Below are 26,486 nucleotides of genomic sequence, written 5' to 3'. Positions count from 1 at the left end.
TTAGAATATAATTTTTTAATATTATTTTATTAGAAAATTATATAAATAAATTAAAAAATTAAAAAATTAAAAATTAAAAAATAAGTTTTGTTATTTATCATTTTCATACATCATATTTTTTTTTAATTTTTTTTAGTTTTATTTTTTTTAAACTAATTAAATTATTTTATTTATTATTTATATATTACATATTTAATAAAAGAAAAAAAATATAATGTGTAATATTGAAGATGATCAATAAAATTTTTTTAAAGAAATATTTATATCTGAATGAATCGGAACTTACCATCCAGGGTCGGAGACACCGGAAAACACCTCATGGCTCATACACGGTCGGATTTCACCTCGAAATTTGAACATGGAAACAAGAACGCCCTGTCACTTACAAGAAGCACTCAGGCTGTGAAACCCAACAATACAACAACTTTACCAACTCCAGTCTAGGGGCTGAACAAAAGCTTCGGCACCAAGCAACTAGAGAACGAGACAAGGAGAAAGTTGGGGAATGCAGAATCGTACAGACGGGCCCATGAGTGTTTCACTAGGTGGTGGACAAGGCGAACGGCGCTCAACGGGATCGTTTTTTGTGGGTGGGCAAGCGGACTCGCTTGCCATGCACATTTTGTCGGGTCAGCTCAGTGATCCCTCTAAGGTGTCCGATCTTTGCTTCTACCTGGCCAGGTCTCTTCCCCAACTTTTGTAATATGCATCCCAAAGCCAAAAAACACATACTGGGTCTTTTCTATTTTCTTGTTTGATTATATTTCTGAGCTTACTTAAGTTAGATATTCTTTTAGTTCGATGTTATATATCGTACATTTATTTGTTTTTATATTTTTGTAAAAGGTTTAGGATTCTTAAAGTTATTGGAACGGGTAGAGTGAAAATGGACTAGAATGGTGATTGGGATTTTGGAAGTTGGTGTTTTTATAGTTGACTTATGTTTTCGAGCTTGGAAGTTCAAGTGTTATGGAGTTGAAGGGTGAGATTGCAAAGTGTGGTCATGAATGTATAATCGTATTTTAAGTCTAGAGTCGCTAATTGTCTCGATTTATGTTTATAGACACAACTTTTGGTTGAACTTGCTTGACGAGTTATTGCCTTTAATAAATACAGAAGCATTGATGATGCTGTCGCAAATAACGAAGTTCCACTAAAAGCACAGGATTTGCCTATGTTGGTTAAACAGGTACCTGTTTTTGTGAGTGTGATGGCAACGGAACATTGTGTTCTCTTTATATACTTATTTCCATTTTATTTTCTATAGTGAGATAGAAAATGAGCTCTGGGGCTTCTTTATTCGATGTCAAGAAAAAAAATACCATGTAATTCAAAACAAATGACGAAAAAGGATACAATGTAACTTGAAAATTAACCAGCATTAATGACGGTCCATCAGGTTTTCCCCTGTTAGTACTGTTATATGGTTCAAAATACAATTGGAGTTGTGGGTATTTTCCAGAACCACATCTCAATTGTTTTTTTCTGATAAGCAATGAAGAAGATTGCCTGGCTTGAATCACATTAACTTTCCTGCTAACTGAACATACTTTGAGCTTAGGATTAATTTATAGTTAAACTGGGATTTTGTTGCCTTTTCCATCGTATTCCATCCCCTCATGATTTATCACATGCCTAATACCGATCTTATATGGGTATGCATATCATGTCATGTTGAAATTAATGCCTCGGTTAACTATCTCATATTGTGTGTCAAATCCCAAAAAGTTAATGCACTAAAAAGCCTATCCCTTTAAAGTTTGTACAGATTCCAAATTTGGTTACGTAAATTATGTTCTGAAACAAGCTATATCTCTTACTTCGCTTTACACCTTGTAGGTATATAAATATAACAATCATTCTTCCCTTCAAGCAGCTGTAATGGCACTTATGATTTCTGTCAAGGTATACAAAGTTACGTGTCTGGTTTAACCAGGTCTATTGTTGCTATGCAAGAAAGCATCTTAGATTGATTGCTGACAATTGACTGTTGATAGCTACTCCATATTTTCTCTTTGTTAGTGTTGTTATATAAGCTAATGAGTGCATCCCCTGGGAAGTGAAAAATATGACTCATGTACACTCTGTGTGCTCTTTCTATGAAATGCTTTCAATTATTTATCTAGCACACAATTTCTAAAAAAACTAAGGTTAGAAACGTCACATTATGAAATCTGTGTCCTCTTGTTTATCTCAGAAAGTATAAGAGGTCCCCTTTTAGATTGAATGTAATAGGCTGATCTGTAGTTTTTTGTTATCCAGAAAAGAGGAGCCACAATCATATATTCAAGAAGTGGGCACACCCCCTTCCTGTTCCTGCACCCTATAATTCATCAATGTTGATTTGTTTTACTATCGTATCTTTCAAACTCATGTCTTCCCATTGGAGTTACTAATCTTTGTCTTCTCAGTTCAGTTACGTGAAGCACATATTGTCTCCTAGTTACGTGAAAAACCGTTGTGACTCTGCAACCATCTTAGAAGCACATATTGTTCTGAAACTGCATTCAATAATATGTTAGTCTGCTGGAGAGGCATCTGAATAATTTTGCTTTGTGAAGTAAACACTTTATTATAGTTCAATTTTTAATGTAACTTACCATATGAGATCAATATATTCTTCAATTTCCAAAGGACATCCGACTAATATTTGGTTTTATATGTTGATGTCTGAGGTAGAATGCTTGTATGATTGGATGGTTTCAAAATAAAGATTCAAATGATCTTCTTACGTTGGCTAAAGAGGTCAGTAAATTTAGCTTTTTTAATGGTTTGGTTTTTACTGCTTGGGTATTGTTTTTTGTATAGATTTGTTTTTTATCCTTTATCTTTTGGGTTTAAGATTTTGGACCTGTACCTTACTCCAGGTTTTTTGCAATGCTTAGATAGGTAAATCCTTCAGTAATACTGAGGATTTTAACGTTGAACCAAGCTATGCTCTGTCCAGCATTTCAAAAATCATGACTAGGTATAAACTTCTCAATTCTTTGCTCATCTTGCATAGTCTTTACAGTGTTAAATGAATTCAGTTTGAAAGGAGATTCAAAAGTGATTTTGCTTTTGTGGTGACTGCGCTACTTGTACTCCTCTATCCAAACCTCTGTAGCATTTGAGGTATAAAGTTCTCTTCTTTATTGAGACTTGTCTATTTTTTCAGTCTAATGTAAATGATTTATCATTCTGGAAGATTACCAATAATGGATCTTTCCAGCATTTATGGACCTGCTTGAAATAGCATATAGTTGAGTTCTTCTACTCAGCAGTCCTACACCACACACTTGTTGAGGGAAAAAAAAATAAAAAGATATAAAATAAAAGCAGGTGTGTGTTGTAGGGCTGCTGAGTAGGATTTGTCTTCGTTATAAAATGTTGAAGCCTCATTTGGTCATTATCAGCCAACTTACATGAGCTATAATTCCTTTCTAATATGTACGTGCAAGAATATTTAAATTAAGCGGTTTTCCACATCAATCTCACATAGAAGTTTGAGGTTTTCTTGGATAAGGAAACAAATAAAGGCTTTTTTTCTCCTGTATAGTTTGTTAGAATCTGCTTGAAAATTATGACATTCTTCTGGATCAATTCAAGTCCTAGTAGCTCATTGACATTTCTTTTCTCTTTTTCATCTGACTTTGTTCATACACAGATTCTATCCACGTATAAAAATGGGACACATACTAGCTTCACTTGAGATCAAGGTATGTTACATTTATCAATCAACACGAATATACGCAAATATGCATCTGTTAGTTTAACTTTCTGACATTTTTCACTTTTGTACTAAAAAGAAATGACTTAACTTTTCTGATCTTGTTGGTAGGCTGGATACAGGGCCATTGTCTATGACTTCCATATATTGAAGAGTACAACAGTTCCTATGCAAAATCAGATAGTAAGCAATCCCGAATTAATTTAGGCATAGCTCACCATAAAATAAATGATAATTATCTGTTTTATTTTTAGATGTAAGGTGAGTGTTATTCGAGAGGCATAATGGAGGTACACGGGGTATGCAACAAATACACCTGGTGGGTAGAGAAAAGAGAGAGAGGATCCAGGAAGTAAAGCTATAGAAGCATAGGCAGGCTGCCATGCGCTATTATAAAGCATGTCTTTGGCACTCCTTTCATTGTCATTGAACTTTGGTCATTCCTTTCCCACCGTATACACCGCATCAAACAGATGGGGATCATCTTTCACTACGTCTTGCCATGTTGGCTCTCAAACTGCCTCTTCCATCATGCTAAAAGATCTACCACCTTTCTCGGCATCACCCAACTGAACTCAAATGAATTGGAAACAGCTTGCCAAAGCGTGCTAAAAAATGCTGATGCGCTGGAAAAATTCCCCACATCCTCTCCTAATGTTCTGCCATAACTCCACCCTGTAACTCTTGTTTCACCTCGTTGGAGGTCCAACCACCCCACTTGCAGCCACACTTCCTATCAATTACCTCCTACCAAAGGCTCCCTCTATCATTAGTATACCAGTAGTGCCACTTCCCCAACAATGCTTTATTAAATGCAACCAATCTTTTAACAGCCAAGATGTCTTCACCTGTTGGATTTGTTGTGAGGATCACTCTGCTTTAGTTTTTGCCTAATCACCAACTTGTCAGAGTTATTTGGAATGTTATCCTTCATTCGTTAGTATGATGGCATCTTACCTGTATTTTCTAGCCATTTTTTTTATAAGTTATTTTCTAGCCATTTTCCATATCCCATTCAGCACATTGCTCTTGATCTACTTGTTATAACCTTCTAACCTACTCTATCGCTTCCAGTTTTTATTAATTTTTTCTCTCTTTACACTATGTGTTACTTGCCGTGTTTTTTCAATCAAGTGTTAAATCTACATGGAAACAGTCCATAGTGGCTTGTGCCCAGTTCAAGCCACTCTTTTTCCTTTCTTACACTGCATGACTGTAGCTGACGAAGGGTCCCTTGTCTAAGGTTTCTTGTTTGTTCCACATTGACTAGGAGCAGGAGTTTAGTTTTGCATAAGGGTCACAGCCTTCTCTTTCACTCAGCAATTTCCTGGAAGTTGTAGGTTTGTGAGTCTTGCTTGCATCGCATTTTCTCTCCTATTCAGCTTCCACTTAAATGCTTGCTTCTTTTAGATTAGGAGTAAGTGTATGATTACATGAGAGGACCTCTGTTAAACATTGTGAGCTCCCTCCCTGTACACTGCAGATTTTCTTTTATTTCATATGTACATGGAAGATACAGCTATTGCTTTTTTATCTTTCTCGTTGTTTCCATGTAGGCTCTGTTTGTTGCTCAAATGGATAATATGGAGACATCATCTTGCATTATGACTCCACCTCTAGCAAAGTATGTTTGCTTTATATTGCCCATTTTAATCTGAGTGAAATTAATCAGGACCTTTGTTTCCTTCTGTAGCTTTCTGTTAAATGGTAAAGGAGTGCAAGGAAGGAATAACATTTCCATGGTTTGTTTAGTTCTGCTTAAACTTGCAGTGGCCTTTTTTAAATATATATTTAAAAGCATGATGCAGTAAGTTTCATTAGTGTTGTCATGATTTCCATACTGATTCAGGACACTGGACCACAGCTGCCAACAAATATTACTGCAATGCTCAAATATGGAATTAATCTTTTTCAGGCTGTTGGGCAGTTCAACGGTACGCCCGATCAAAACTTCCATGTCAAAGCATACCTGTTTGCTAGGGCTGCTACCTGCCCTCAACAGGCAGGTAGCACCCTCCCCTGCTCCCCACTTGGGCTGGGTGGCCGCTTACATTCACAGCCCTGGCCCGACCCCTTCCCCGGCCCTGACTGCCCCTGCAGGAATTGCCCAACCACTGTCCGTAGCCTTGCCCAGATCCAACATCCTTCAACAATCCCAATCACAATCAAGCTCAAACGGTTAGATCAGATCTTTAAAATCTGATCTTTGATCAGATCTAAGATCTGATCAAAAAGGTCAGATCTCAGATCTGATCAAGATTTAGCTATGATCTTATGATCATATCAGAATTGATCTCTGATCAGATTGGGAACCATGCTTGTTGTCTTTGTTGGAGATGATGGGACTGTGGCTGTGGATCCCTCTGGCCATGGCCATGTGAGGAAGAGAAGATAAGAGAGAAGATAGAAGAAATTGAGAAGAGAAAGGTGGGGCGGCTTAGGTTAAAATTTTAGGGGTTTTATGTATATACATAGATATATAAAGCAAGTGGGCAGGTTACTTCTAGGTGGGTGAGTATCCACCCGCTACTCTTCCGCTAATATGATTTAACCATACACTCCGCCTGCCTATTGCCCAGCGGGTGGGGCGGGTCCAGGTGATCCGCTGCTGCCCAGCCCTATTGTTTGCTTGGATATATTCTGTTAATTTATCAAGTTTTTTGAAATTTTGCAGGTAATTATCTCATTACTATTGCTTTCATGAGCATGATGCCATTGACTTATGAAACTCCATCACTACAAGATTATGTTCAGCCTGTTGTTGGCCCATATGGCTCTGGTAAGACAAATGAGAGTAAAAAGAGACATCTGTGTTGTCTGTTATAGTGTTTTTCATGCTTAGAATGACTTAATTGACTTTTTTCTTGGGCTTTTAGACGCAACTAAGACTGTATTACTAACTTGGAACATGTTAGATTCTGAGATAATCGAGAGGCCATCACGCATTTCATTAAATTGCCCGATAAGGTATTCTTTTATATATTCTTGCTGTTACTACTACTCTCATTGGTCTGTGTGACTTTTTTTGGTTTCCTGTTGCTTGCGTCTTTGTTTTATAGACAATCTAAGAATTAATGAATTATACAAGCTTGGCTGCTGTCTTATAAGGTTAAGGGCATGTTTGGTATGTGGAATGGTCATTCCTTTAGGAGCAGGAATAGGTATTATTGGGAATTTAAGAGGCTAGTAGAATAAAAATTCACCCAAAAAATAAGAGCTAGTAGAATGATTATTCCCTTTAAATGTATTCTGGGTGGCTGGCCACCCAACAAATTTGAAGAGTTTTTATTGCAATTCTTTTTTATTTTTCTGAAAAAACTAGTAAAATATATTTTTTTGGAAAGCCCTTTCAATTACACCAGGAATAGCTATTCCTCAAAATGTAAGGAACAATTATTCCTATGGAATACTTATTTCTAACATTAAAATTCTAACCAAGCGATGGAAGAATAGCCACGTACCAAACGTATCCTAAGTGTTTGATTATGCCATTGTAGCAGCTCAATTTGAGGATTATAATTTGAAGGGTACTGTTTGTTTGCATGAAATGTCTTAATTACTTAGATAAGACTAATGCTTTGTTATGGATAAATTAGAATCTTTTGATACTGCTATGTGAAACATTACAGCAAATGTGATGGAGAACAGGACTACTTGGTGGGGACACCATTTCATTGACATAGGGCATTCAATATGTTATTCCTTAGTATTGATTGGACGATAGATGAAGTTACATTATATGCTATTCCTTATTCATACTTTTCAATTTGTGGCATTTGAACTAAAGACAATGAACTATGATCACAGCAAACTTTTGAGAACTGTGTATAAATCATGTCAATTTTCCGGGTTAAAAAAAAAAATTAAATGTATTCATCTTCTCATGAAATTCTTGTAAATCAAATTTATTTTCTTAACCAGTAAACCTCGTTTATCGTTTTAAGGAATAGGCCTTAATGTTGGCTTCGATGGATTCTATCTTGAATTATTTTATTTTATTTTTGTTTTTAACAGCCACAAACGTATCAAAACACCTGTGAAAGGACATCTCTGCAAGCATTATCAGGTGAGCCAGAAATAGGTCATGTTTACAACTATTGGCTTCATTATTAGCACACAAGTTCTATACAATAGATGCATCTAATTAGAAAGAGCAAAGAGCCTAAAGAAGTATTGAAACCTTAAGTTTGAAGATTGGGTATGAATGAGCATAAAGTGATCGGGTATGTTGCCTTGGTCGTAAAATGATTATGGCAAAGGTGACATAACCCATTGAAGATCAGGTACAAAGGAGAATAGTGGCATGTGAAGCCGTGTTGCAAACGGACATAAGATACAGTATTCTGCCTTGGTCATAATCAAACCAAGTACCATAAAATGAAACAATGGGATTCATCTCTTTATCATGTGCCGTTCTATCAAATTCCACTCTCCATTGGGTGGAGCCATCCAAAATTTCCACCTTGTCTGACACTGAAGCATCCCTAAGAGGTTGATTGGCTCACTACATGTTGTGTGAAAACTTTATATTGGAACCATTTACTACTTCAAATCTTGTAGATCTAGAGAATTCTCCCGAACCCTTGGTATTTTCCTTCACAACTCAACCCCAAAGGTTCTGTTCACATCACTAAAGCGCCAATCCCCCCATGAACTAGTATTTTTCTCTGCAACCCAAACCTCCTTCTGAATCTGGGGAGGCAGACCGTAGTCCAGCCTCCTAGGCAAAATCTTTGCTCCATCACAGTCCCCATACAAATCTCTTTTGTAATTTTTAAAAGCAGTTAGCTATATCAGTTGAAGAAAAATAGGGAAAAAAATTGAGTGAGCAAATTTGACAAAGTGCTCTTTTGCAAAGGTTTTCTTCCCCCCCCCCCCTCTTGAGAGATATAATTGTGTCTTGTTGGAAACATTTTCAAAATAATTATATATTATATTTATTATTAATAATATTTTGGGATTTATTTTGGAAGTTATGAAATATTTTGGGAGAGAGAAATTATGGAAAGTTTATAAGCTTATGGTTATAATAATATGGTTGAATTTATGAGAGATAGTTGTTGACTGGCTTAGTGGTATTGAGCACCACTATTGACCTTGATGATGGGGGTTTGAACCACCCCTATGTCAAGAAAGTGGGCTTTAATGATTTATTGGGGCATAGGAGTGTGGCTAGCAGCCCAAGGGTGTCAACGATGTATATATGGCAGTCAATGTATATATGTATAGGAGATCATTTTGTTAGGCATGAGGCTGCTGTACAGTTTCCTTACTTAGATCATTACCTTATATACTAATTATTTGTAGGCTGCAATTAAGGGATTTCTTGGCTATTTAATGAGAAGTAAACCCTCCATTGAGGGGTATTCAAACCATTTTGACATGGTATCAGAGCCCTCAATCTAAAGTCAGTCCTTCGTATTTCTGGGTGATTTGGGCTATTGGGTTTTCTTTGGTTGGGTTTCTCTTGTGAGACTCATTCTTGGTTTAGGGGACTAACCTAGTCGGTCCTCTCTGTTCTGGTTTCTGGGGTGCTTTCCCTTTGTCAGCGTTTCTGGTGCTGTCATAAGTTTCTGTCTTGGTGATCAGAGTTTTCTGGTGTTGTCGGAAGTTTCTGTTCTTGGTGGTTGGCGTTTTCTGGTGCTCTTGGACTATCGGCGACTCTTGGTGTTGGTATTTTTGGTGATTGGAGTTTTCTATGGTAGTTATGTCAAGCGAAAACTCAATTGTTCACTTTAATGGCAAGAATTATACAAGTTGGGAATTTCAGTTCAGGATTTTGTGAAAGGGAAGGAACTATGGGGTCATTTGGATGGGTCTTCTAAGGCTCCGACTGATCCCAAAGAACTTAGTTCATGGGCTAGCAAGGATGCCAATATTGTTTCCTGGCTATTAAGTTCTGCTGAACCACATATGGTCATCAATCTTCGTTCGTTTACTACTGCTAAGGAGATGTGGGATTATTTTAGGCTAGTTTATTATCAAGACAACACTACCTGGAGGTTTCAAGTAAAGCTAGAAATTGCCAACTACAGACAAGGTAATCTTTTTATTGAACAATTCTATGCTGGATTCCTTAATCTGTGGAGTGAATATTCCGGGATAGTTTTGTTCTAATGTTCCCAAGGAAGCCTTAAAAGCACTGAAGTTGTCCATTCTGAGAGTCAAAGAGACCAATTTCTGATAAAGTTAAGACCAGAATTTGAGACTGTGTGGGTTGGTTTGATAAACCGTAATCCTGTTCCTTCCTCGAATGTGTGCTTGGGGGAATTATTACGAGAAGAGCAGTGTCTTGCCACTCAACTTGGCCTAACTCAAGAAACTGTGACTACTAAGATGGTTAATGTGGCATATGCTGCTCAAGGGAGAGGAAGATCCATGACACATACAGTGCTACAGTTGCAAGGAGTTTGGGCATATTGCAAAGCATTGCAGCAAGAAATTCTGCAATTACTGCAAAAAGGAAGGACATATCATTAAAGATTGTCACGTGCGACCTTAGAATAGACAAGGTCAAGTGTTTTACACTGCTGTCCAGTCCAATTTAGCCGCTGTCCCCTCTGTTCTTGCTCCAGGGTAGCAACCAACAACCGGTTCTTTATCTACTCTTACACCTGAGATGGTCCAACAAATGATTGTCTCCGCTTTCTCTGCCTTTGGCCTTCAAGTTAAGGGAAATCTACTCACCTCTCCTTGGTTGGTTGACTTTGCGGCTTCCAATCATATGACTGGCAATACAAATGCTTTACCTGATGTTCTTAAGTATAAGGGTGACCAGCATATTCAAATAGCCAATGGTAGTACTCTTCCTATTATTGCAATTGGAAATCTGGGGTCTTCTTTTAACAATGTATTTGAGTCACCAGAATTATCCAGGAATTTAATTTTTGTTAGACAGCTGGTAGATAGTAATTGTGAAATTCACTTTGATCGTAATGGTTGTTGTGTGCAGGATCACGCGTTGGGGAAAGTGATCGCGAAGGGGCATAAAGTGGGACGTTTATTTCCTCTTCAGTTTTCCATTCCTAGTTTTGATGCCTTTGTTTGTACTACTGTTGCTAATGATAGTAATGTCTGACATAAGAAATTGGGACATTCCAATTCTATTGTTTTAACTCATCTTATGAAATATGGTTATTTGGGGAATAAAGATTCATTTTCTAATGTGTCTTCTGATTGTAGTTCTTGTAAACTTGGTAAGAGCAAATCTTTACCTTTTCCTTTACATGGCAGTCGGGCTTCCACATGTTTTGAGATTATTCATATTGATGTATGGGGTGTGAGTCCCGTCCTTTCTCATGCTTAGTACAAGTATTTCGTGGCCTTCATTGATGACTATAGTCGTTTCACTTGGATATATTTCATTCGATCTAAAGCTGATGTGTTCTCCACTTTTCAGGCTTTTGTTGAGACCTAATTTTCTGCTTGTATTAAGATACTACGCTCTGACTCTGGGGGAGAATATATGTCCAATACGTTTCAGAATTATCTCAAAACCAAGGGTATTCTCTCCCAACATCCTTACACTCCCCAACAAAATGGGGTTGCTGAGCGTAAGAATCGTCATCTTTTGGACGTTGTTCGTACTTTGTTCATTGAATCTTCTGTGCCTCCTAGGTTTTGGGTAGAAGCCTTATTTACAGCTGTTTATTTGATTAATCATCTACCCTCTCAAAGTGTACAATTTGACTCGTCGTTTACTCATTTGTTTGGTGTTACTCTTGAGTATAATTCTCTTCATATATTTGGCTGTCTGTTTTGTTCACTTGCCATCTAGTGAACGTCACAAGCTTACTGCTCAGCCTTCCTCAGGTATAGTAATGCATATAAAGGGTTTGTGTTATGATGCAGATGCTAACAAGCTTCGTGTCTCTTGAAATGTGGTTTTCTTTGAAAACTAATATTTCTTCCAGTCTTGTGTTCTTAATGATTCTGCTTCTGTTCAGCTTCCTATTTTTGATGATGTGTCTTGTACTCTTGAACGGTTTAAGCCAGGGGTTGTGTACCAAAGACGTTGCCCACAGTCTCCACTGCCCCTTTCTGACACTAAACCAACGTTTGATCCCATCCCACCTGAACCTCGATGGTCATCTCGAGTTTCACGACCCCGGATAGGTATGGGTTCTTACATACTGCTCATCAGGCTACTCTTGATACTCTGTGCCCAAATCTTACTCTTAGGCTTCTACTCAAGCTCGTTGGCGGCAAGCTATGCAAGAAGAACTTCAGGCTCTTCAGGACAACCACACCTAGGACATCGTCCCATGTCCTGATGGAGTAAAACTCATTGGATGCAAATGGGTATATACCATCAAGCTACGGCCTGATGGCAATATAGAGAGGTATAAAGCCCATTTGGTGGCTCTTGAAAATTGTTAGGAGTATGGCCTTGATTATGAGAAGACCTTTGCACCCGCGGCCAATATGACTATTGTACGAACTATTATGGCTATCATTGCTTCTAAAGGATGGTCTCTTCGGCAGATGGAAGTGAAGAATGCATTCTTACATAGTGATTTGAAGGAAGAAATATATATGACTCCTCCTGGTATGTTCACACACTCCTCCATTGAGGTTTGTCGGTTGAAGCAGTCTCTGTATGGATTAAAGCAGGCACTGCGTGCATGGTTTGAGAAGTTTCGTACCACTCTTCTTGATTTTCATTTTACTCAGAGTCAATTTGATTTTTCTCTATTTCTTAAGAGGATTGCCATTGGACTTGTTGCATTTTTAGTATATGTGAATGATATTGTTATTACAGGGTCTAACCCTCAGTTGATTGAGCAACTGCAACAGCAACAGAATCTCAAGACTACCTTTCATATGAAAGATCTTGGCTCACTTCAGTATTTTCTAGGTCTCGAGGTGCATTCTTGTCCCAATGGTATGCTTTTGCATTAGCACAAGTATACCCAAGAGATCCTCACCTTGGCTGGTCTTCAGTTTGGGAACTCAGTACTTACACCTCTGGAGGTCAATTTGAAGCTTTGTCAGGAGGAGGGTGAACTATTTTCTGATCCATCCCTGTATCTGCAACTAGTAGGGAGTTTGGATTATTTGACAATTACCCGACTAGATATTTCATTTGCTGTACAGCAGGTCAGTCGGTTTATGCAGACTCCTCTTCATTCTCATTTAGCAGCAGTATGACGGATTCTTTGATATCTCAAGGGTACATCTGGCATAGGGTTATTATTTTCTACTGGGAACTCCTTATAGTTAATGGGTCATAATGATGCTGATTGAGCTAGTTGTGTGGATACTCGCCGTTCAGTTACTGGTTGGTGCATGTTCCTTGGTGATGCTCTTATTTCTTGGAAGAGTAAGAAGCAGGATCGAGTCTCGAAGTCCTTTACCGAATTTGAGTATCGTTCAGAGATTGTGTGGCTTCGGGATTTGTTGGGTGAACTTGGTATCTCGCAACTTACTCCTACTCCTTTTCATGCGGATAACATAAGTGTTATTCAGATTGCTGCCAATCTGGTATTTCATGAGTGCATCAAGCACATTGAAGTAGATTGTCATTCCATTCGTGAAGCACTTGATCAACATGTGATTACACTTCCTCACATTTCCACTGAACACCAGACTGTTGATGTCTTTATCGAGGTCCTGTCTCGCCCCCACCATCAATTCATGATTGACAAATTGATACTTCTTGATAGACCAACCTCAATTTGAGGGTGGATGTCAATGATGTATATATGGCAGTCAATGTATATATGTATAGGCGATCATTTTGTTAGGCACTAGGCTGCTGTACAGTTTCCTTACTTAGATCATTACCTTATTTACTGATTATTTGTAGGTTGTAGTTAAGGGATTTCTTGGCTATTTAATGAGAAGGAAACCCTCCATTGAGGGGTATTTAAACCATTTTGACAAAGGGCGCACAAAACTTACTTGAAAAATAAAAATACCAATGGGCGTGCCTAGTGGGACTCAAACCAATGCCAACCATTTGGGGGAGGTGCACATGACCATTGGACCAATTTCGACTTTTGTGTCATTTGGTAAAATATGCAGTATATGTACCTATTCGGAACCGATTTCAGCAAAATGAAAAGTTATAACTTTTCGTTCGCATCCTTTGACTATCTATAAATAGACCCCTTGGCTTGCAAATCAAACTTTCAAAAATATTTCATTTCTTCAAAACTTGTCATTAAGATATATTCATTCTATAAAGAATTTTTTTTTTAATCTCTCGGTTAAATAGAAAAATCTAAGGGTATTCATGTCTAATTTCGTTTGTGTATAGCGCAGTTAACCAAACAGACTTGTTCTGGGAGTCATTGTATCTTGGATGCAAATTCGCTGGTAACCCGTGTGCATACTATTATTGGTGAGGACTAATATTGTGTTAAGGAAAGTAACGAGCCTTGAAGGTCCCGTTTGGTTACACAGATGAGATTATATGAAATGAAAAATCTATAAATAGTAGTGAGATAATTTGTGAATAGTAGTGAAATGATTTGAGTTATGACTTTTATGTGGTTTTGGGAAAGGAGAAAGAAAAAGTTCAATAAAAAAATTGTAAAGTTAAGGCATTGTTTGGTTACACAGATGAGATAAGAGAAAATATAACCTTAGACATTTCCATCCCACTAACCTTCACTCCCAGATGGATTTGGCCTTGAAGTGGGCTCCCAACGGGAGGCCAATGGCCAATGCACAACATGGGTTGGGAGGTAACCTTACACCAGTGTTGGTGAAAGTGTTAGGTGCACCTAAGTACAAACGCTGCCTAGAGCCTAGGAGCAAGGTCTAAAGCACAAGCATGCACTTGATTGAAGTAAATTGCAAATTTTTAAAGATGATATGTTACATCCATGTGTAGAAAAAAGCGGCGAAATAGTGGATCGTTTGCTACTTCTTGTGAGGTTGTCAGGGCCTTGTGTGATAACAGAGTGAAAATAAAGAGAAACATTCTTTGAATATTGCAATTGTATATATTATAATTGTATGTCACTACAATGAGGCTTTACACCACTTATATAGGCACCAGGCCATGAGTGCGGAGAGGACAAAAAGGTAAACATAAAGGAAGTTTGTTATAACAGAAAAGAGAATATTGAAGCTTCTAGAGCTGCTGTGTGAGCTGCTGAGTTGGATTATCCAGCTTGGATTTATTTGAGTGTATAGTTTCTTGAGTAAGGTTGATACGCCCCCTTGAGTCTACTGGGGTATCAATCACAGTGAGGCTCGATCTTAGAGTGAAGAAATGATCAGAAACCAATGGCTTAGTGAACACATCGGCAAGTTGATCTTTGCTGCTGCAGAATTGAACTTGAAGGGTCTTTGCTGCTACTCTATCTCTAACAAAGTGAAAATCCACATCCATATGCTTGGTTCTTGAGTGATAGACTGGATTGGAGCTTAAGTATGTTGCTCCAAGGTTATCATACCACAGAACAGGTGGTTGAAAAAGTGAGAAACCAAGATCCTTGATCAAGGTTTGTAACTAGATAAGTTTTGCTGTTGTGTTGGCCAAAGATTTGTATACGGCCTCCGTGCTTGAACGAGCAACAATATGTTGCTTACGGGAACTCCAAGAAATCAAGTGATTGCCCAAAAATATACAGAAACCTCCTGTAGACCTCCTATCATCAGGGCATCCAGCCCATTCTGCATCTGAGTATGCATGAAGTGTAAAACCAGTTTTTTTTGTTGGAGAAAAACAAGCCATGATTAATGGTGGATTTGAGGTATCGAAGAATTCTTTTTACTGCTGTCCAGTGAGTGCTTTTTGGTTCATGCATGAATTGACAAATTTTGTTAACAGCAAATGACACATTAGGTCGAGTTAGAGAAAGGTACTGTAAACTACCAACAATGCTTCGGAACAAAGTGACATTTTCAAAAGAAGGTGAATCAAATTTAGAGAGTCGGGTTGAAGCAGACATGGGAGAGGAAATTGGGTTGGCACCAAGCAGATTAGTTTTCTTTAACAAATCAGAAATGTATTTTCTTTGTGAGAGAAGTAAACCATCACTAAGATAAGTAAGCTCTAAGCCAAGAAAATAAGACAAATGACCCAAATCAGTGATAGGGAAGGCTCGACCCAAAGATTCAAGCAATTGATCAACAACAGAGTTTGGGGATGATCTAATGATCATATCGTCCACATATACAAGAATAAAAATACAGAGATTACTTTTATGCAGAATAAACAATGATGGGTCACCCTTAGAAGCCACAAAACCATAGTTATAGAGCCAGGAACTGAGCTCCGAGAACCAAGCTCTCGGAGCTTGCTTAAGACCATATTTAATTTGCAGAAAAAATCAAGCTGCACAGGATCAATGAATCCTTGTGGTTGTTGCATGAATACAGTCTCAGTGAGAGTGCCATGAAAAAAGGCATTTTGTATGTCAATTTGCCTAAGTTTCCAACCTCTAGAAATAACAAGAGATAAGACTAAACGAATGGTTGAGGGTTTTACCACATGACTGAAAGTCTCAGTATAATCAATACCGTGTTGTTGGTGGAAGCCTTTAGCAACAAGCCTCGCTTTTCTTCGTTCAATAGAGCCATCAGGTCTTAGCTTGGTCCGAAATACCCATCTGCAACCAACGACATTAGTGATAGAGGAAGGAGGTACAAGGGTCCATGTATTTGTTTTAACGAGGGCTTCAAATTCTTTGTTCATGGTTGATTTCCATTCAGGAAATTTTGAAGCAACAGTGAAGGAAGTGGGATCATCGGGAGCTATGGCAGAGGAGAGATAGTAGTGGCGAGTTGAATAAGGAACCGTGCCGTCAGTGAAGATGCGGGGACGAGAAGAATTTGTATGAGATTGTGTAATGATGGGAGAACGGGGAGGAGTTAAAAGAGGAAGATTTTGAGAAGATAAGAGTTGGGATTCGGCGAGAGGACTGGATGTAGAGGGGGATCGAGGGTTTGGTTCAGAGAGATTTGGGGGAGAAATCGCAGAGTTTGTAGAGGAGGATGAGTCAGAGGTGGGCTCATGGTGAGTATTGATTGAATTAATGATGGGCTGAGGAGAAGCTGTGTTGATGGGCCTGAGCTGTGATGTTTGCCGAAAGTGATGATTAGAGTGCTGAGGAGAGAGATAAGAGGGGGGGGGGGGGGGGTGGGAGCGGGAGCGGGAGCGGGGCCCAAAATAGAAGCACAAGGGAGTGAAACAGTTTGTGTGTTGGGTTGGGCGTGAGATTGAGATTTTGTGGGCTATCGGTAAGGAAAGCTTGTCTCATTGAAAATGACATCTCGAGAAATATAAAGGAGGTTGGAATGTTGATCAAGACATTTGTAACCTTTGTGAGATGGACTATATCCAAGAAAAAGATATGATGTGGAGCGAAAACTTAGTTTATGACGATTGTAAGGACGAAGGTTAGGCCAACATTCATAACCAAAAACCTTTAAAAATGAATAATCCGGGGGTTTGTGGTACACCATAAAGTACGGAGAACGATTTTGCAAAATTGGTGTGGGGAGCAAATTAATAAGATAAGTGGCTGTCTCAAAAGCATCATCCCAATAGGATAAAGGGAGAGAGGCTTGAGCTAAAAGTGCAAGACCAGTTTCGACAATATGTCGATGTTTTCTTTCAACAAGTCCGTTTTGTTGGTGTGTGTGAGGACAAGAAAATCGATGTATGATTCCAAGGTTTTTGCAAAGATTTGTGAGAGGACGAAATTCTCCCCCTGCGTCCGTTTGAATAGAAATAATTTTTGAATTAAAGAATCATTTAGCAAAAGAAATAAAAGAAGAAAAGACATTAAGAACATCATATTTGTTTTTGAGAGGAAAGAACCATGTAAATCTAGTAAAATGATCCACTATTGATAGATAATACTTGAAGCCATTTCTTGAAACAAAAGGAGCCGGGCCCCATAAATCAGCCCATACTACATCTAAAGGCTTAACAGAATGAGTGGTGCCCAATTTAAAAGGTAACTGATGGGCCTTTGCTAGAGGACATTGAGAACAAGTAAAAGAGGTGTTGGGGAAATATGGCAAGCAGGTGGTGCGCAAGATGCGAGCAACAATTGCAAGAGACTGATGGCCAAGCCTTTGATGCCAGCAATCCAGAGAGACTTTTTCACCAATGTGAGCTGATGGAGATGTAGATTGAGGAGATGATGGAAAAAGATAGAGGCCATTACTTGTTGGACCGCTGATGAGGAGCTTGTTGGTCCGATTGTCCTTTACCAAAAAATGAGTTGCATGGAATTCAAAAAAGCATGAGTTATCAACACAAAATTGCATAATCGAAACCAAATTTTTTGTCATTGAAGGCACATGAAGAAGATTATGAAGTTTAAAAGAAGTAGAGTTGAGAGAGAGTGAAGAATCACCAATGTTTTGAGTCGGTAGTCCAGTTCCATTGCCAACTCGCATCTGCTCAATTCCACTGTATGGTTCGGATGAGAGGTTCAGCTGGGATAGATCATGCATAATATGATGAGTAGCGGCACTGTCAGGGTACCATGTGGAATCGGGTATGGCTGAAGGTGATGTGTAATTTGTAGAGAAGGATCTGGGGGGAACATACTGGTATGCATGGTCAAACCGAAAATGGCATTGGAGGGCAACATGTCCCACTTTGTTGCACACCTAACAGGTTGGTCGAGTGGTTTGGGAATTTTGGTTTTGAAAATTAGGATTGGAAAATGAAGTTGAGCTTGTGGCCATGGTAGAAACGGATCAGAGAGACTGCTAGTCTTAGCAGCTCTGATACCATGATAACAGAGTGAAAATAAAGAGAAACATTCTCTGAATATTGCAATTGTATATATTATAATTTTCTGTCACTACAATGAGGCTTTACACCACTTATATAGGCACCAGGCAGTGAGTGCGCAGAGGACAAAAAGGTAAACATAAAGGAAGTTTGTTATAACAGAAAAGAGAATATTGAAGCTTCTAGAGCTGCTGAGTTGGATTATCCAGCTTGGATTTATTTGAGTGTATAGTTTCTTGAGTAAGGTTGATATTGTGTGACAAGTTTTTCGGAAGAGTTGGGTTGTGCCTGAGAAGGTGGTTGAGTTTATTACAAGTTGGAGAACACTTCAAGGTATGTCATAGATTGCTGCCATTTGGGAGATGGTTCCCATTTGCCTTTTATTTTGCATTTACAAGGAAAGAACGAACAGTCTTTCAAAGATTGGGAACGCTCATTGGAGGAGCTTAGATCTTTCTTTCTCATTATGATATTACTATGGGCAATTGCTGTTGATTTTAGTGGTCTTAATTATCATGATTTCTTGTATCTTTTTCTCCTTTCCAATTAGGCGTTTCCTCTTATATACTTCATATGTATTTTGGCTATGCCTACCCTTTTATCAAAATTTCGTTATATAGTTGAATCAAATTATACCAAAAACGCCACAACCAAAGAAGCTCAAGAATTGTAGGTGTCAACTTCTATGCTAACATAAGCAATCAAATATCAGTCCATCTAGAAAGCCAACTTGGATTATCATATCAGGCTCAAGCATATACATAGCCACCATGGTACGTACATGATCTTCAATTTCAATTAAATACTTAAGATTATTTGTTTACATTATTTTATGGGTCTTGAACTGATATTGATATTTTATACATTTTTCTTTAAGAAATTGCAAAAGTGTGCTTTTCTGCGCATTAAGCTCCCACAAAAAGTTCCAAAAACTGCACTTTTGTAAATGTTCTTTGCTTTTGGTAAGCAAAGCACTTCAACCTTTGTGCTTAAGCATGCTTTTACCAACAATATCTTGTGCCCATCTTGTGCCCAGGAATTCCAGTGAAACTACCCACATCATCAAAGTTGCTCACTGGAAGTAGTGTTGACTTTTCCAAAATAATTTTTATCCTGAAACAGCCTCAAAACAAAGAAGAAATGCAGTCAACACATTCTCTCGGTTTGCTTCGCTAAAGATCAGGATGTCACATAAAAATAGGTGTGAGATGTGAAGCTCTTCATCATGCCCATTCCTTACCAAAAAGCCTGATAAGATACCCGCACTCACTAACCCAGAGATCATCTTGCTGGGTGTATCCATCACAATAACAAACAGAAGAGGGCATATAACGGTCATCCTGTTGCAGCCCATGAAAGTTATTGAAGAAACCCTTTGGGTTCCATTCACCAAAATCAAAACTCTCACTTTAGAGACACAAAATTCTATCCCCTTTCACTACTCCCCAAAGCCACACCTTCTCAAATTATATAGTAAGAACTCCCAATTAACATGGTCATATGTCTTTTCCAAGCCTAACATGCATGGTCCCCCTGGCTCTAGATATGATTTTGCTATCCAAGCATTCATTGGCAACTAGCTAGGACTTAGGATATGATTTCTAGACTCCGCTACATTGATAATAAAATGGAAATCTTTGATATCAATTGCTCTGGCTTTCTTTGAGACAAGGACTACAAATGTTTCATTGAGGCTTTTTACAAATTTACCCTTAGCATGAAGTTATGAAAAACCCTCGTTAAATCATCTTTTACACATCCGGATGCATTTGGAAAAGCACCATCATGAATCCACCTGGATCCAGGGCCTTGTCTCCATTCAAACTGAATGTGATACAACTCGAATATGTGATTCTTCCATTTATATGGTCAACTAGAACCGAGCCTGCTATTTCAGATTGAAATGTGAAAATCAAAAGACCGACAGTAACAACTAACAAGTTAAATGGTTCAAAGAATAATGATTGTGTGGATTTATTTGATTAGGTGTGGATTCTGACCCAATGTCAACTTAATCTGCCAAATATCTTCTACTAATACACGACAAAACTCCACAGGCCTGCTGCTAGAATAAATAAATAAATATAATAGGGGAGAGAGAGAGAGAGAGAGAGAGAGCACATATGACACATTATAAAGCCCTACACTATTATGTCCATGCCTGCACTTGAGATCTAGAGGCCTTGTGCATCTTAAGAAATTTCACGTCATTTCCTTGCTTCATGCTCTATACTTGCTTACTTGGTATTCTAATGTTCATATCCTATAAAGAAAGGGTATTTTAAAATTGATAGTTCTGAAGTCCAAAAGCATCTTGTGTATTCATGTGGCTAGAGTGGGAGAGCCGTGCAACTGGTCAATTGGTCAACCTTTGGAAATGCTCTTTATACATCTATAGATTATCATTTTGGTTTGCACTAAATTGATGCAAGTGCCTTACATATTCTCTTGATCAGTTGTCTTCCTTTTCTTAAACTCTGTCAATTCTGGTATTGTGCAAAATGCAGTGCTTTGATTATGAGAACTTCGTGGAAATGAATGCAAGAAGGCCACTATGGTGTTGCCCATATTGTAACCAACCTGTCTGCCACACGGATATACGCATTGATGAGGATATAGCTAAGGTAAGTAGTTTGAATGAAAAAAAAGGGTAGTTTTGAATGTTTTCACGTGGTCAATGTCACCACATAAGTGAACCCCTTGTTTCTGGCTCAGATCTTGGGAGAGACTGAAGAGAATGTTGTTGATGTGATGATCTCAGCAGATGGATCCTGGATGTCAGTCTTGCAGAACAAAGACCATGCTGACAAAACAGGCCATGGGACACCAAGTTGTCAGCAAGAAAGACCTCGGCAGTGTGATTCTGATGGATTCTCATGTTTGCCAGATGAATTTTCTGATCTTACCAAGGAAGGGGCGAATGCAATGCATGTATATGGAGGAGGTACTGGAAGACGACATTTGCTGGATAATCCTCCATGCATTCCAAGAAATGTTGTGCAAAAGGAAGTAAAAAACTGTGACAGGTTGGACCAACATGGTTCTTGTTCAACAGAGGAAAACATATACTCAAGAATTCCCATATCTATTTCTGCTGTCCCACTTGGTTCAGTAGGCAGTACGTCTACTTGGGCTGGAACCCCTGGCAGTTCCAAATCATCTTGCAATTCAATTCTTGCACCGGTCCTAACAAACACTCTTTCTCCAGTTCTGAACCAACAGTCTTTACATGGGGGCTTGGATAGAGAGCAGCAATTGCTCAGGCCGCTTGTGAATTCTTTACCAGTCTCAGACATGGCTTCATCTTCCATGCACAATAACTCATCAATACAGGTTTGATCCGATTTTGGTTCATTTGTAGCTATCCAGCCTATCCTTTTCTCAGTGCAATGACACATAAATAGCCATTGTCACTCCAGATTTCTTAGCTAGCATATGCAGCCCTATGGTGTGTTCTACTAAAGTGGAGTATACATTGTTGACCGAAATATTTCACGTGATTTTATTTTTCTATCAATTTTTCCTTGACAGAACCAGGAAGTTAACAAGGACAATTATGTTTCTGGTCAAGATGTCCAACAGGCCGATATCTTTCCCACTCAAGGCCTAGGTGGTCATCACATTTCCTCCAAATCTTCCTCTGGGCATCAAAATTCGCTACAATCCAGTGCTTCTCACCCTTCAGCTATGACTCCGTCGCTAAATTCTGTTCCTCCATCGACTGTTGTAAAACCAGTGCAGTTTCAGCAAGGTGGTGGTAGTGGCCAAGCCATGCATAATGTTAATAGCACGCAAACACCACTCAAGTCTACTGCTCAACCAATGGCTGAGAAGTCAAGAACACCACTATATGTACCGGTTCAACTCCAACCATCTGGAACAGACCTATCATCGTCTCTTTCTACAGTTGCTGAGCGGCCTAGGGGAACTAGCAAGAAAGGGGGAAGTGTGAGCGAGACAACACATCCTCAAAGGTTGCAGACTGAAGGCTCGGCAACCTTGACATCAGCACAGAACTGGCAGCCCTCAGGCAGAATGGAGGGAAGCCTCATGGGTAAGGCTTAGAGCACTAGCATCCTGTTCTTTGATGATTATAGATAATGAACCACAAAATACCCCTGCATCCCATTTTTTTACAGAGGAAAGTGTAGCCCTTTATTTTCAACATCTTCATTGCCAACCTCTTTGGAAAATCTTTGATTTCTCTGTTGGCCTCTTTATGTTATTTAAGGGAAACATCTAGGGGTTGGCTCAAGTGGTAAAGGCTTTGGTCTTGGTGGAATGCTCTCTCCAAGTCTAAGGTTTGAATCCTCTTGGATCCAAACAAGTCCTTTGGGCCATCAGACTGGGGCATTTTCCCCTTGAATTACTTGATGTGCACTTACGGGAAACTTATTGCCGAGGGCTTGTGCACCCCCAGGATTAGTCGGGATACTGTTCCCGAACACAGTGCCAATAAAAAAAGAATAATTCTACTTAGCATCCCCACACACCCCACACTGCACCTCTTTTAATTTTTTTTTTTTTTAATTTTTCCCATAACAAGTATATGGTGTATGGATGATAAGTAGAACAACTCAATTAGTTTAGCAAAAATAAAATAAAATAAAATTAATTTTTTAAAATATATATATATTTATATATATATATGGTGTGTGGTGTGGGATGATGAGTAGCATAACCCAAAAAACAAAATAGGGAAAAACATTTTGATATGTTTCCTAGGGCTTTAGGGCATGTTTGGTAGGTGAAAATTCTGTACTTTGGGAGGATTCTTCAAAATATTTATGAGATGTTTTGTATTGGGTTTTTGTGAAAGTGGGTAGATTAAATGAGAAATTATTTGGATAAAATCTTTTAACAAGATTTTTGTTTTGGAGTTCGTGAAAGTGGGTTGGTAGAATTGGGATGTTTGAATACTATTTTTGTGAGGTGTATTTTAGGTTTTGTAAAAGTTGTTTTGGTTTTTGTGGCGTTATTTTTTAACAAGAACTTACGAAAGTGATTGGATTAAAACCTTTTTTTTAGATAATAGAAAAATCTGATGGTGTTCAAAATATGTTTGCAAGTGGAAATTTTTTTTTAATAAAAAAAGTCTGAAACTTTTTGGAAACCAAACATGCCCTTAGCTTTCCCACTACTGCCATTGGCTGTGGAACCCAATCTTTGAGCTTTGACCATTCATCTTGTAGAACTCTACCTTAGTTTTATAATTTCATTCAAAAGATTTCTACTTCAGCGTTTTTTTTATTGTTGTCTACATGTTCTCTAATCATTATTTGGTTCAGTATTTCTGATTTCTTTTGTTGATTCCTATTTTCTTTTATGCCGAATTATTCGTCTCCACTGATTGCAAAGAGAACTTTTTGTACTAAATTGGGTCGGAATTCAGGCCTTCCAAATTTGTTGGTATGAGTTTTGCATAACCTCGCCCTCAGTTTATTATGCAGGCCCAGCATTTTGCTGCAGGGAAATTAAACTTTTGGCACGTACTTTTGTGGAGACTTAATTTTTGGCATTGCTGAAATTCAGTGTGCTTTAATTCTGAAGTTTTACTTTTTGACACTTTTGTTCGGTATTTGTTGTCATTTGCTTCCTCATCTTCTCTGCGCGGTGTTGTCTTTACTGTCTCTATGGAAGTATGGGTTTGAGAAAAGTGTTTTTGTGAATGGGATATGTTGGCTAGGGGTGTCAATATGTGATAAATTAGCAAGTTTGGGTTTAAGGTTAACAAGTTTGGGTCAAAATAGATTAATCTGTTAAGACATGATTTATAAACGGGTCAATAACAAGCCCGCTTAACCCAGAATCAACTTGTTTTGACCCATTTAGATTTTATTTCAAAATTACAATTTTATTATTGTTAAGTTGTAATATTTGTATTTTTCAGTATGCTTATGTTTTATTGTTAGGATTGTAATTTTTGACTTATGCTCATATTTGTTATTGTAGAGTTTGTAATCTTGGTTTTAGTATATGTTAAAATTTTAAAAATATTCATACTTTGTTTTTTGTAGGTTGTCTTATTTTTTTAAGATATTGTGACTACTAATAAATATAGATTTTAATGTTTATGTAAAATTATGTTAATCAAGTCAAATGGATTATGCATGTTGGTTTAACCTATTTACATTAAACGAGCACTTTAAATGAGTCGTGTCGTGTTGACCTATTTATAATTAATTATTAAATGGGTCAAAACGGGTGACACGACCTGTTATCTAAATGAGTCTTGTTAGGGTTTGAGACTTTGACACGTTTAACTTAACGGGTTGGGTCAGGTTCGGGTTGATCTATATAGTCAAATATTGATAACTTCATAACACGAATACGAATTGCCAGAAGTGTTATTCAATTGTAGTTGATAAAATTTTCCAGACCATGTGAGCTGGGAGGCATTAATTCAAATAAAACCCAATATATTTGTTTGTTTGTGAATGACTTGGTGCTACCTTACGTTTATTGTTGGCAAATGATACCTTTTGATGGAATTTAAATTGTGTTTTAAGGAATGGATTCGCAAGGACAAGGAGACATGCCATTCACAACACTCTTACAGGGTTCTAACCTTGACGATAAATGTTTGGAGTCTCAACATACTCCACAAATCGTCAAAGAGTCTCTACCCCAAGTTGAAATGGTCACTAATAAGAGACATCGGGGTGTCAAGTTCAGTGTGGAGGAAGACAATCTCCTTGTGTCAGCGTGGCTAAGTACTAGTGTGCATGCTGGAACTGAGGAAAAACACAAGTCATATTGGGAGAGAATTTGGGATTTCTTTCTCAAGCACAAGGGCCAGGCGATTTCTGAACGTAGTCCGAGCTCCCTAATGAATCGCTGGACAATAATTAAACTTGGCATCGATAATTTTTGTGATTGTTTGGCTCAAATCGAATCAATGCATCAAAGCGATATGAGCGAACATGACAAGGTATAATTTGAAAATTTGAAATTGTTGTCAATACAATCGATAGTTTGAAGATACTAATTACTTTTTAGTTTCTTCTCATTTTTCAGATTCTTCAGGCAAAGGCCAAGTATCAACAACTTCATGAAACCTCTTTTTCATTTGAACATTGTTGGACATCATTGAGACATCAAGGAAAATGGTTGCAGCGTAACCTCTTGAAAAAAAGAAATAGAAGACTACCATGTGTGGCATCTTCTCCATCAACTCCAGATTCGACAAATCTAGGGAAAGATGACGTCTCCAATAATAGCTTTCTAGACTCGGAAAGACCAATAACCATGAAAGATGAGAAGGAAAAACGAAAGAGAAAAGAGAGTACAAAGTCAGATAATGCAGTATTATTGAACTCCATGATCAGGAAAGATAAGTTGAAGAAATTAACTGAAAATTTGGACGAAGCACGTGATCAAGAGATCAAAGGGTTGACATGTCTTGAGCAAGAAAAGGCTCACTTAAAACAATCAATGGAGGACGAGAAGACGATGTGCATGAGTCAAGAAATGTTTCGATTGGAACAAGCTCAGAAAGAACTAGTACGTTCGGAGAAGGCAATACTTCAATTAGAACTAGACATGGAGGAAGTAAGAATTATGGCAATAGACACAAGTGCCATGTCTCCAATGCAACAACAGTATTTTCAGCAACGTCAAGTGGAAATACTTGAAAGGCGAAAAGGGAGCAAATAATTAATTATTTCCTTCTTTTTAGTTGTGTATTTTCTTTCATTTTGACTCATGATAGGCACATTGTCTGAACTTTGTGAACAGAACTTTGTGCTCTTTTTTATTAAATAGCTTGTTATATATTCACCTGTTATGTTGCATACTATGTCCAACTTCATTTGAATGGATATCATACCTGAAACTTATACCATTTATTTCATTTTGCACATGATCTATTTGTAAGGAACAAGACCATCTAATAAATCTAAATAGAAACTAGCAAAAACAAGAACTCAATCAAGATTAGAATAAGTAAGTAATGCTACCATAAAATTTCTTCATCCAAAGTTTTTAAGATTGGCTAATTTGGAAGCAAAAACAAGTTCTCTCTCTCTCTCTCTCTCTCTCTCTCTCTCTCTCTAATACAATGATGGC

General features: G+C 38.1%; 1 protein-coding gene across 2 annotated transcripts; it reads left to right on the top strand.

Moving 5' to 3' along the window:
- The first annotated feature begins 310 nt into the window (after positions 1-310).
- Positions 311-26,245, top strand: LOC109006408 (E4 SUMO-protein ligase PIAL1-like). Of its 2 annotated transcripts, XM_018985676.2 has the most exons (18): positions 311-681; positions 1,117-1,189; positions 1,840-1,905; positions 2,680-2,745; positions 2,886-2,968; positions 3,647-3,698; positions 3,821-3,892; positions 5,266-5,333; positions 5,403-5,451; positions 5,559-5,643; positions 6,384-6,488; positions 6,625-6,676; positions 7,724-7,775; positions 20,927-21,043; positions 21,135-21,752; positions 21,951-22,473; positions 24,929-25,350; positions 25,437-26,245. In XM_018985676.2, the coding sequence occupies exons 1-18, from the start codon at positions 506-508 to the stop codon at positions 26,073-26,075; spliced, it is 3,318 nt and encodes a 1,105-aa protein (XP_018841221.2). In that variant the 5' UTR covers positions 311-505; the 3' UTR covers positions 26,076-26,245. The 2 variants fall into 2 exon arrangements, with proteins under 2 accessions (XP_018841221.2, XP_035547249.1); XM_035691356.1 differs by lacking the exon at positions 1,840-1,905.
- Positions 26,246-26,486: the final 241 nt, after the last annotated feature.

Source organism: Juglans regia, chromosome 7, assembly GCF_001411555.2.
Source record: "Juglans regia cultivar Chandler chromosome 7, Walnut 2.0, whole genome shotgun sequence".
Lineage (NCBI taxonomy): Eukaryota > Viridiplantae > Streptophyta > Magnoliopsida > Fagales > Juglandaceae > Juglans > Juglans regia.
This window is presented reverse-complemented; position numbering and strand designations above follow the sequence as displayed.